General features: G+C 44.1%; 1 protein-coding gene across 3 annotated transcripts in view; it reads right to left on the bottom strand.

The window, feature by feature from the left end:
- The window catches only part of PEX5L (peroxisomal biogenesis factor 5 like), a 183,949-nt gene that overhangs the window by 46,383 nt on the left and 124,674 nt on the right, over positions 1 to 12,892 (bottom strand). For all 3 annotated transcript variants that reach the window (XM_028731634.2, XM_028731636.2, XM_028731635.2), the window contains one exon: positions 1,422 to 1,533. In XM_028731634.2, the coding sequence (XP_028587467.2) occupies positions 1,422 to 1,533 (112 nt within the window). The remainder of the gene's footprint in view (positions 1 to 1,421; positions 1,534 to 12,892) is intronic.

The following is a 12,892-nucleotide window of genomic DNA, read 5'->3' as shown; positions in this document are numbered from 1 at the left end:
CCCCACCTACCTGAAGATGCCAGGGGCTGAACCTGGGTCCTTCTGCATGCAATATATATGGTTTATCACAGAGCTATGGGCATTTCCTCTTCCGGAAGTGAACTTCCTGGCCTAAACATTAGGTCATCTTTTTCTAGTCTGGCCCTGACACCTTGTATGCCAAGTGACCCTTTGTCAATGTTCGGACTCTGCAGCCCTCAAGGTTGTGCTGCTCAGATCCTCCCCTTCCTCGGTGCCTATTTTGAATTCTTGAAAGCAGCAGTGAATTCTTCTTCTTCTTCTTTTTACTTAGCATAAGAACTGCCTTCCTAGGTCAGACAAATAAAGCATCCAGCCCGGAATATCGTCTCCAGTAGCAGCCAATAAAAGCTCTTGGGGGAGATGCACTCAGCGGCACAAAGCAGTCTTCTGATGGAGACTTATAGATGTTTTAGAAGTGATGACTTGCCCCTCAACCCTCTTAGGTAAAAATTCTGTTTGAAAACAGCTTTTATTCCTTCGTAGAGGGAGAGAAGGTAGCTGATAAATGGCTTTCGAGGGAGAGAAGAAGCAATGGGCACCAGGAAGTTAGCAGAAGAAGATGATGCAACAGCAGATATATTTGGACAAGGAAGCAGAAGATTAAGTCAAGATCAAACACATGAAGACACAGAGAACAGAGGACTATGGCGAAGGATGGGAGTCAGATGAAAGGCTAAAAATATGAAAGTAGGTCAAAAGACAGATGTAAATGTGCCTCACTTTTTCCTTTTCAAGGGCAGTTTGACCAGCAATTAGACCAAGGATGGGGAACTTATGGCCTTTCAATTGCTGTTGGACTACAACTGTTGTAATGCCTAATGACTGGCCATACTGATTGGTGCTGGCAAGAGTCTGACAACTGTTGGAAGCCTAACAGAGGGATCATTCACTTAGTAAACTAAGGGTTAATTTTGTTGACAGGGAGCTAACCAAGAGAGGTGGTGACAGTGGAGATGTTTCCTAGGAACCCGTCAGAATGGCGTGATACTTGCTGAGGTACCGCACACTCTGATTGGCTGTGTAGTTCTGACGGAGTTTTCTCCTGTGCGTGTAGTTGTAAGTCTTCCTGCTGTGAACAAGGCCTTCATATTATCTACAGCTTTTGTTCCTTTTACCCAGCAAAATATTATCAGTTTCTTTTGCATTCTGGACTCTGCCTGCAAGTGGCTCTGCTAACAACACCAGTTTGCCCTTCCTTGAATTAAGCCTTCAGGGGTGTGTGTGTGTGTGTGTGTGTGTGTGTGTGTTTGCATCCCTTTCTTATTAGGATTATGCTGGACACTCATAACTCTCCATTTCATGAGCTTTTGAAGAGTGGTGGAGTAGGGGAACAGCTAAATGCCAGACAACATCCAAGAATTGCTTTGAACATGACCAACAGTAGTAGAACTTTCAGTTACCTGCTGTATTTGACGTCACAGGCCTTGCAATGGCTTCTGATTTGGTTTCGCAAAGAAAGTCATCGATGGAGGGGCTCAGGAGGGGTCTGCTTTCTTGTTGCTCATTCACCAGCTAGTGACAGAAAAGCAAAAGTGGATGTGTGTGTTTGTGTGTGAGTCTCTCGAATGGCCGAACTATGCATAAGAAGTCTTTCGAAAGCACAAAACAAAATGGATACAGCAATTGGGTGTGAGGCAGCAAATAAAAAGAGAGACACCATTAAGCAATACCTACGACACTCAACTTTAGATTTCAGCATTATATTCAGAATTCGAAAGAAATGTTTTACACAATTTATGACCAAATTAACCCAGATTTTGCGTGGCACTTCAGTAGCTGGCAGATACATTTTTGTATTTGTTATTTTCCACCTGGTAATTAGTCAGTGTTGTAACATGCCTTTGCGTCTGAAGTGACCTTCCTCCACCAGTTGTTGTTGGACCACAACTCCCATCAGCCTCAGCTAATATGGCCAACGGGGGGCACCAGGTTAGAGTTGTTTGCCCAACAGCAACATCTGCAAGGCACCAACTTGGGGAACGCTGCTCTAGATTAAGAGAGAAACTTCAGGAAGTCCTCCAACTCAGGCTAGAAATGCAAAAGAAGAGTCGCATCAACACCATACATCTAAAACACTTTATACCATTTTAAAAGTTATGGCTCCCCCTGTAAAAAAAGAAGAAAAGACAATGGGAACTATAGTTTTTAAAGGGTGCTGGGAGTTGTAATTCTGATATGTTTTCCAACAACTCCCAGCATCCTGCATGGTGTGGATGTGACCATGGGGGCAGGGATGTGCTTGCGGCTTTCCCCTCATCCAATTTAGCTGTACAATTGCCTAAGTAAACAAAAAGCGAGCTTCCAATTTGGACTTTGAGGACATTTGAGATGAGCTAAAGGGCAGCAAGGGACGCGGGTGGCGCTGTGGGTTAAAGCCTCAGCGCCTAGGGCTTGCCGATCAAAAGGTCGGCGGTTCGAATCCCCGCGGCGGGGTGGGCTCCCGCTGCTCGGTCCCAGCGCCTGCCAGCCTAGCAGTTCGAAAGCACCCCCGGGTGCAAGTAGATAAATAGGGACCGCTTACTAGCGGGAAGGTAAACGGCGTTTCCGTGTGCGGCTCTGGCTTGCCAGAGCAGCGATGTCACGCTGGCCACGTGACCCGGAAGTGTCTCCGGACAGCGCTGGCCCCCGGCCTCTTGAGTGAGATGGGCGCACAACCCTAGAGTCTGTCAAGACTGGCCCGTACGGGCAGGGGTACCTTTACCTTTACCTTAAAGGGCAGCAAAACACCAGTGGATATAAAGTAGGGTCAAACCTGACTAACTGCTGGGTGGAGAGCAAACCAGGGACTCCTAGCAGCATAACCAAGCAAAGAGTTGGGGATGCAATCCATATAATAATAATAATAATAATAATAATAATAATAATAATAATAATATATTATTTGTACCCCACCCATCTGACTGGGTTTCCCCAGCCACTCTGGGCGGCTTCCATAGAAACCAAAAATATACTAAAATATCACACATTAAAAACTTCCCTGAACAGTATGTTGAAGACGGCATACATGCCTTACATTTAAAGCACATGGCTTCCCCAAAAGAATGCTGGACACTGTAGCTTTTTAAGGATGCTGGGAATTTTAGTACTGCAAGGGGCAAACTCTTTCTTTGGAGAAAGCAATGGGCTTTAAATGTACACTGTGAACGCAGCTCAGCAGATCTCAGAAACCCCCTTTCAGGGTTTTCAAGGACCGCTTGACTAGGACACTCCAGTCCTTCAACACCAATGGCAGACATACGGGGCCACGGACTGTAAATCTGGAAGGCACCAGGTTGGCAAAGCTTGCTAGAGCCAAATGCCAAACTCATTCTTTGAGTGTGGATCCTTATTGAGGGACAATGGGACCATCCTCACACAAGCCACCAGGCTTGGGAAGAGCTAAAGAGCTGCAAGAGGACCATTGGGGTTTTGTTTTTAAAGGGGTGGGACTGGGGGTGAGAGCCTCAAAAACAATCCACAGTGGACTGACCAAGCAACTCTATGTACCGGTGGGGTGCGGAGGATACAGGAAATTAGGGTGTCATGGGGAAAGATCCTGCCTGGAATCCCAAACAGTAGCTTTCCGCACAGCAACATTTTCTCACAGTCCCCACTTGCCTGTGATCATTGCAATCCTTTATATTTATGTATACAGGCTGTGAATGCCTTGTGGAGATTTGCTGTCGTAGATGGGAAGAAAAAGGATACATCAATCTCTCCCTCCTGTTACCATCCATGGGTGACCTGCACACCCATCAGGCTCTGGATTGCACATCAATGTGCTAAACCATCAGCTCCAGTGCACATGTGGGAATTTGGATGGGCAAATGGTGGCTACATTGCTCACTTCAGGGCCAATAAATGTTCTGCGCATGTAATTGTACTGAAACAATTGCGACATTCCTTATGCCTATGAAACTACATGGCCACACCAGACCCCCTGATGTGGAACACAGAGTTTACTGAGAACCCTCAACCTGCTTCTGAGTTTTCATTGATTAGCTGTCCTACTTTTCAATCTATTATTCAACTCATTAAGTGGCTAAAATAAATCATTTTGTGGCACTATGCTGAGGCTATTGAATTAAGATAACTGCTTCATCTCATGAGTGAACATAACCAGATAATATATTATTTTGAAAGGTCATCTTAGAAGAAATTTGTTGTACCATGATACTGTTTGCCACCAGGTGCCAACTGTTGTTGTTTGTAAAGCATTTTTAAAAATAAACAGATCTGCTGATGGAGTGACAACAGTTTTATCCGCAACTTTAACGGAATTCTGCCATTTCAAAAATAAAATAAAGAATGCTAGAGAGACAATGAATAATGCCATGTTTTGAGGTGGAAAAACAACTGTTTAGCTCTACTGTGGAACTCTATGGGCTGCATAAATCAAGGGTAAGAGCAGAACTTTCTTTCAGCCTGAACTCGCTGCAACTCAGTTCTGGCATGTCTCAGGTGGTCACCATTGCCATTATAAGAGAACAAGGGCGTTCCGGCACCTCTTTTTCTAGAAAAATAGCGTTGGGTAAGAGGAAATGAAAGGGACGTGGGTGGCATGTGGGTTAAACCACAGAGCCTAGGACTTGCTGATCAGAAGGTCGGCAGTTCGAATCCCCACAACGGGGTGAGCTCCCGTTGCTTGGTCCCTGCTCCTGCCAACCTAGCAGTTCGAAATCATGTCAAAGGGCAAGTAGATAAATAGATACCGCTCTGGCGGGAAGGTAAACGGCGTATCCGTGCGCTGCTCTGGTTTGCCAGAAGCGGCTTAGCCATGCTGGCCACATGACCCAGAAGCGGTACGCCAGCTCCCTCAGCCAATAAAGCAAGATGAGTGCCGCAACCCCAGAGTCGGTCATGACTGGACCTAATGATCAGGGGTCCCTTTACCTTTAAGAGGAAATGAAAGGTTGGGAAATGGCTTGGGTAAAGATAGCGAAGAGAGTTTCCTGAGGGATACCAGTGCAGAGGGCAATATGGAAGTCAGCTTGAGCAACAATGTCAACACAACCCTGGGCTGTGTACAAATGTAACACGATTCATTGCTCATATCCTGAGCCCTTAACCTGCACTGGTTGGAGGAAGGGGGTGACTTGCAACAGATATGAATTTCCCAAATGAGATGCTTGAGGCACGCCTTCAATCACCAACTAGCTTTGCTGGAAAACCTATCCACATTGGCCAAGGTGGGACCAGTCCATTCAGACCCTGCAATGCGCCTTCCAGCAGGCCCATCTTTGCTTCTTGTGGATGGGAGCTGTGATGCTGGTCCATCACAGCTGATGGGGCACTGCCCCACCAAGCTCAGCTAGGCCTCCCACCGCCCACCATCTTACTTACATTCAGCCCACTGGCTGTTGGCTTCCTCCTGCTTCAGTCTCAGTGCTGCCATTTGTGGAACCCAGCAGAGAGGAGAATGGGGGCAAAACTAGTTGCCTCTGCCTGTCGTTGCCTCTGGCACCATCTACTGCTGGCCTCTCTACCAGTCCTCTGCCCCACCAGCCTAAGTGGGCACGGTCTACCATGAGATGAGGGAGAGAAGGCTGGAGGCTGGGGAAGTGACAGATTTGGCCCAGGTTTTTCAAAATTACCAATCCCTGATCAAAATGTGAAGGATTGTCAGTGTGCTTGTCAGTGGCTCCTGGCTAATTGCCCAGGAAATCAGAGAGGCAGAGAAAGAGCAAGCTTTTCAGCAACTCAAAGAAGCCTAAGAAATGCACCTACTCAGAACCAATGTTACTTCCCTATCAATGAGACTCCTCCTGCTGCTTATGGTGGCTGCTAAGGGCAAACTTCCTTTGGGCTCTCTGTTCAGCTATTCACATCGAACGTCTCATTTTGGAGAAGGTGGGGGCTCTGGTAGACTCTCCAGAGACAGCCGGTCATTTAGCTGCTGCACAGGCTGTCTCTGTCTGATGCCACCTTGTTCCTACTCTCCACCACCGATTATTTCCCAACTCCTATCTTCTTCTAGCTTGTGCCCTGTCTCATGGGATGCAGGTGGCACTGTGGTCTAAACCACTGAGCCTTTTGGACTTGCCGATCAGGAGGTTGGCAGTTCGAATACCCATGACAGGGTGAGCTCCCGTCGCTCTGTCCCCGCTCCTGCCAACCTAGCAGTTCGGAAGCACGCCACTGCAAGTAGATAAATAGGTACCGCTGTGGTGGGAAGGTAAACGGCATTTCCGTGTGCTCTGGTTTCCGTCACAGTGTTCTGTTGTGCCAGAAGCAGTTTAGTCATGCTGGCCACAAGACCTGGAAAGCTGTCTGTGGTCAAAAACCAGCTCCCTTGTCCTGAAAGCGAGATGAGTGCCACAACCCCATAGTTGCCTTTGACTGGACTTAACAATCCAGGGGTCTTTACCTTTACCTTTCCTGTCTCAAACCATGCTTGTAGGTCTATACTCTCTGCCCCTTCCTCCTCTCTGGAAAGCTCCTGGGGAGGCAGTCTCCACCAGTCCTCCTCAACTGCCCAACCCCTGACAAGGATGTGCTTCCATCTCCTGATGCCCCCTCAGAGTGTTTTGATCCCCTCAACCTTGCAGGCCAGTGGAACAGATGTTGTTAACTACTCGTTCCCGTTTTTCTTACAACAGACCAGTACAGCTACATTTTTTAGAATTTGTACATAGACTTTACCAGAATACCGTGTGGTCTAGCTAGACAGCAATGTCTACTATGCTATGGCATACCCTCCAACACCTTGATTCCCCAAACTGGGATGCACATCTTCCTCTTTGTGTTACCACATGAGTCACGTGACCCACACAAGGGCACGGAGGCCATCTTGCGAAAGTATCTTGCGTCCTTTTCTAAGCTTAAAATGCCCTGATGTCAAAAACTTTCCATTATGAGCACGAACACTGATGTCATTATTCTGATTCATTATTAGTAATTGAAGTCATTAGTCACTTAAAAAAAACCAAAAGCAAAAGTAGCTCAAAGTGGCTTACGGCAACAAATAAATAAATAACATATACATTAAAAACCGGCATAAAACTAATAACATGTAAAATATGTTCGTATTTTTTTAAAAGGCAGGACTAAAACAGCCCACCCACTGATAAAAGGAAAGCCTGGTGGAAAAGATTTAAAAAACAGCAACAACAAAAACCCTGGTGCCTAAAGATAAGGTAGGTGAGCCTCCCTTAAGTTGTAAATTGTCAATTAATAAAGATAATTATTCTGTGAGGTTTTGCTCCACCCCGTTGTTTTGTTTATGTTGGATGAATGGATTTGTAGTTTGGGATTTATTTATTTAATTGATGAGTGGTTCAAGTTTCATCGCTTGCAATCTGCAGCCTGGGTTAAGCATAAAAGGAACAAAGGTACAGTGGTACCTTGGTACTCGAACGGCTTGGCTCCCGAACAAATTGGCTCCCGAACGCTGCAAACCCTGAAGTGGGTGTTCTGGTTTGCGAACGTTTTTCGGAAGCCGAATTTCTGACGGGCTTCCCGTTCCCTATACCCTCCTGCCCCAATTCACTGTACTGGAAATTATTTATTATTTCATAAAATGTATACACTGCTTGATTGTAAAGACAACCTTGAAGCAGTTTATAAAGAGAATAAAACAATAGAATTATCAGTAAAAGCAGTTAAAAACAACAATTTAAAATACACATTCAACATTTCCGGGTAGGCTTGTCTGAAACAAAAATATTTTTAGCATTCCTTTGATCTCTCAACCTGAGCCTCCTATTGTTTAAATGGGGTTGTTTCCTTGTGCATATTAATTATGGGCGCTTGTATTTTCAAGTTGGTGTAACTGGTTTTTATACTTGTAAACTGCTTAGAAGCCTATTTTGGCATAAAGTGGTATATAAATTGATAAGTAATAGCGTCAACTTCACCACTGGTGCTGGGGAGAACCCTCAGCCACTCCTAGCAAGGGATGGAGAAGGAAGGCAGAGAGACGTTTTCCTCCTCATCTCATAATACTTGAACCCACAGCCGTCCAACGAAGCCTAATTTTGGAAGATTCAGCAAGTACTATCTCATACAGTGCATAGTTAAGGTATGAAATTTGCTACCCCAGGATGGATGGTTTTAAAAGGCAACTAGACAGTTTTGTGGAAGATAAGGTCATTAGTCATAATGTCTGCCTGCTCCCTTCAATATTGGAGGCAGTGTGCTAGGAAACGCAATTGAAATTGCTATTAGGGTCACACACTGCTTGTGGGCTTCCTGTGAGCACCTGGTTAGCCTTGGTGAGAACAGAATGCTGGACTAGACGGGCCTTTACTTTGATTCAGCAGTTCTGCTTTTACATTATTACCGTATTTTCCGCTCTATAAGACACACTTTTCCCCCTTCAAAAATTAAGGGGAAATGTGTGTGCGTCTTATGGAGCGAATGCAGGCTCCTTGGCTTCACCGATAGCAACGTGAAGCCTCCGAAGAGCAGAGGGAGAGCTCCCCCCGTGCTCTGTAGACTTCGCGTTGCTTTTGTGAAGCCTCCTGAAGTCCCCAGAGTGCAGCGGGAGCTCCCGCTGCGCTCCAGGGGCTTCAGGCAGCTATCCGCAAGCCTTTGGAGCGCAGCAGGAGTTCCAGCTGCACTCCGAAGGCTTGCGGATAGCCTCCTGAAGCCTGGAGAACGAGAGGGGCCAGTGCACACTGATCCCTCTTGCTCTCCAGGCTTCGCTTCGCTGGAGAGGCGCTGCAGTTTCCCCTCTCTGCGCAGCACCCCTTCAGCAAAGTGGGAGGAGAAATGGAAGGGGCTCCGTTTCTCCTGCCGCTTTGCTGAAGGGGTGCTGAGCAGAGAGGGGGAGAATTATTATTTTTCCTGTTTTCCCCCTCCTATGGTTCGGTGTGTCCTATGGTCCGGTGCATCCTATAGAGTGAAAAATACGGTATTTTTAATAAGTACAAATAATAATACACAGCCTCATATTAAAATGCAGCTCAGTGTTTTTCCTTCTAGTTGAACAAGAGTCACTATATGTGTGTGTGTGTGTGTGTGTGTGTGTATGAAAGTTAAATTGAAGTTCTTTGACTCTCATTCTTTCACGCTTACTTATGATAAAAACCAGCTAATAGAAAAATCTGTTTCATTTATATGAAGGGAAGGCAACTCAACTTATAGGCAGCCAGCCAATTTCTGAAATCTGTTTCTTCAAGGCAGTTTTTATTTTATTTTTTTAATTATTCTCATGGGGATAGTCTGGCAGAAATTATACGCGAAAAATAAGTAAAAGAGGCAATAAAACATTAACTTACAAACTGTCTGGTTATCTGTTAATTGTTATGGCTTAAGAGTTCTTAGAGACTGGCAGTTGCCCAGAGATGATTTTTCAAGCTATGTTACAAATCTGGTTTGCTTAGGCGTACGAGGAACAAGGATCAAAACTCAGAGCAAGGAAGGTCATCTCTACGATTAGGCAGAAGGAAGCAACTGCTTCGAGCAGCTACTTTTAGGTATCATGAAAGGGCAAATGGTTACCGTAATTTTTTATGTAATATAATTATAGTATTATAGAAGGGCTTGTGAGACCTCCTGTCTCAGGGTACAAGATAGCTTGGCCAGGCTCGAGTACTACTCACCTTGAGGTGGGGTTGTGTGTGTGTTTGTGTGTGTGTGTGTGCATTTGCTATTCCATCTCAGGCAGCAAAATGTCATTGGCCAGTGCTGATGCCTGCAACCCATTGGACGGTTGCACCACATTCCTCTGGAATATGGACTCTGGAATGCTCCCCTTTAGGAGTCTTGCCTGATGCTGTCTCTGATGTGCAGGCCTGTTTATTGACTCAGACGTCGAGTTCTTATATAACATAATCGCCTGGCTTTCTGTCGTTCCTGTTGGGTCTTCCAAAACACATTTTACCATGGTTTTAGTCCTTCCTTATTTTAGCTACTCAGAGAGGTTTTACCTGAAGAGTGGGAAAGACCTTCCTTAAATAAATAAATGAAATAACCAACATAACATCTGGCAGTTTAAGCAGATCCACGGGGGGCTGCAATACACATTCCCGGCTTAAAACACAAATAGGCCATCCTTTTCCTCAATTTGGATCAAAGCTGGTTTGGAGGAAAATGTATCAAAACACAGTATTCCACAAGAAACAACATGGCAGCTACAGGCTAGAAATAGATTTGTTTGTACACCACTTTTTAAGCCAGTGGTGATAGCTTACTGCATACAGTGTTAATGGGAGTGTATATTCAGCCAGGGTTGTAGTAGTTTCCCCTACAACTATTCCATGTACAAACTATTGTTTATTTTTGTCCATTATGTAGCTGCTGTATCATATAGTACAAGTGACACTTTTAAGTATTACACAGTTTCCAAAACAAGGACGTTCTTGATAAATTGACAGATGGTATTTCACTCCCTCAACCAAATGGGCATACCCTACTACAAAATACCTGATATTTATGAGCTGATCTTACTTAGAAAATATGCCGGCATCCATTCTGCAATGGGTGGAAATATATATTTGAAATCCTGTTGCGTACTATGTTCTCAGTGTTAAGATTCTGCCATCTAGGCAGGCAAACCTTTGTTGGCCTCATTTTATGCAGAAATCAAAATAAACACACTAAAGTACTTGGCAGATAATCCTGCCTTGGGCAGACAGTTGGGACTTACTAGTCATTCTTACAGTTCTATAATTCCAAGGCTCAATTTAAACCAGGGTTGGGTAATCTGTGGCCCTCCAGATTTGGTTGAAAGAAAACCCGCATCATTCCATAGCTGAGAGAGAGGTATGCTGGAGTCTAACAACATCTAGAGGGCCACAGGTTCATTCCTGATAATACCACTGTGGCATGGGAACTATTGAAAAACAGCTTTCCTGTGAATCGTTTTAGTCATTTGGATTGTTTGGTTACTTCCCAAGTCAACAACAACAACTCCAAAGGAGGCAAGCTGGCACAGGAAATAGTCACATTACCAAAACAACCCATTGGTTCAATGCTTATACACATCACTAATGCAAAACGGGAGTCCTGCTACAGGAAAGCATTATTTGTGTGGGTTCCTTGCTGCAAAAGGAATGCATAAATTGGGTCCAGGTCTTGCAGGTTCCCCTGCGGTATTACATTATACCAGACAAATGTTCTGAACAAAAGGTGCACATGGGAAGGCAAAGGACAAAGGCATCGTAAAACAGCAAGACATTTATATAACAGGTATGCAAGGGAGAAAGGCAACATGACCCTACTGCAAACGTGGGCACACGCAATGTGGAGACAATTATTGAAAATACTCACTCATCCACTTGGTTTTGCCTTCTCTTGGCTTTGTGTAGCCAACTGGTGCGTTACAAGGATGAAGTCAACTGGTACACAGTGAGAAAAAAGTGTACACAGACTAACAGATACAACATTTTACTTTGAAGGAGTGTCTCACAAATGATTTATGGCAAACTGTTACATACAACCAATACAAATGGGGCACAAAACACATTATGAATCAGGTGTCTCGACAGGTACGATTCATAAGCTGATTTATGTAAAATCCAAATAGGATGTAAGAAAGGAGAGCATCCTATTCCATCACCCAGTCATGTCCCAGTGTAGAGATGTTTCACAGGATGTTTTTTCTACATGGGTACATCCATGTAAGAAGACTGTTCATGTGTCTCATATGTTGGGGAATCTCAGTGGGCAGTGGATTCCCAAGGCATGTGCACATAAGAAGCCCAGACTGCCACAATCTTCACATCATTCAGCGTAATCCATGTAGGAAAACTGCCCTGTGTAATGCAATCTAAACACGGGACATTTTGAGTTTCTGTATATATAATGCAGCATTGCAAATCTGTAAGAGCAATCGAGAGAAAGTGATTTTTAGGTATAGGATAACGTTGGCAGTTGTTATGGATCATGAACATACAATCTGGACAACCCAGGGGGAAATTTTGAGCTGACCTTTTGTAATTATCCTAGATTTGTCAAATAAACCATTCAGTATTTAGAGAATAGTGGGTCTGTGGAAATGATTTTGGAATTTTAATACAAATAAAATTTTAAACTATTGATTATCAGGGGCTATCGACCACCCTGCTCACTTGTGGGTAGTATGCTTAAAATCATTACTTTTATTTTACACATATGCTCCGATATGGCATTCAACTCAGAATGTATTTAACTTATGCTCCTGTGTGATATATAGTAAGATAAATATCACTGGAAGATAACTATCACCAAGCAGGCATGCATATTCTAAATTTAGTTGCCAACTAAATTGAGTGACAGAGTACAGAGTGCCTCCACGTGACAAGCATCACAGCTTAGATCAAAACGGATGGTTATTGCCATTTCATCCAATTCATGTTTAATAGTGTAATTTACACTATTCCTGGTTCGGATATAATGCTAAACTATGGTTGAATGTTATGTATATGAGCTTATGCCCAAACTTTAAATTGCAGTTCATCTTAACTTCGGTTTATTAAAACAACCATGGTTGTTTGAAGCTGGCTTGCATCAGCAATCAGTACTTAAGATTAAACACTGTCTGGGTTCAGATGTAACACTAAACTGCGATTAGATAAAAAGAGAAGAGAAAGTTTCAGTCCCTTGCTCGCAGTTGTGCCAAAGGAGGAGACAGCAGAGCTGACAAGCGCAAAGCTCATTCGTTATACTGCATCTGAATGAAGCCAGAATCTCATATGTTGGCAACAGCTAGACCAAAGGCACACAGTTTCAACAAAACAAGTTTTCATTTGATTGGGTGTGTTGTTGTTTACAGAAGAACCTATTAAAATTTCTCTACGCTTTCACAGCAATCGTTTCAAACTATGGGTCTACGTATTGACTTTTACTCGTTACGTGAGAAGGGATTCAAACTGAAATGAGGGAGGTCCAGTGTTTTACAGGCACTAAAACATATTTTGCAAAATGACACACACCTCTATGGGGAAGATGTTACATAAAGTTTTATCAA

This window comes from Podarcis muralis, chromosome 6, assembly GCF_964188315.1.
Source record: "Podarcis muralis chromosome 6, rPodMur119.hap1.1, whole genome shotgun sequence".
Classification (NCBI taxonomy): Eukaryota; Metazoa; Chordata; class Lepidosauria; order Squamata; family Lacertidae; genus Podarcis; species Podarcis muralis.
Note: the sequence above shows the minus strand (reverse complement) of the source record. Positions and strands in the feature narration are given on the sequence as shown.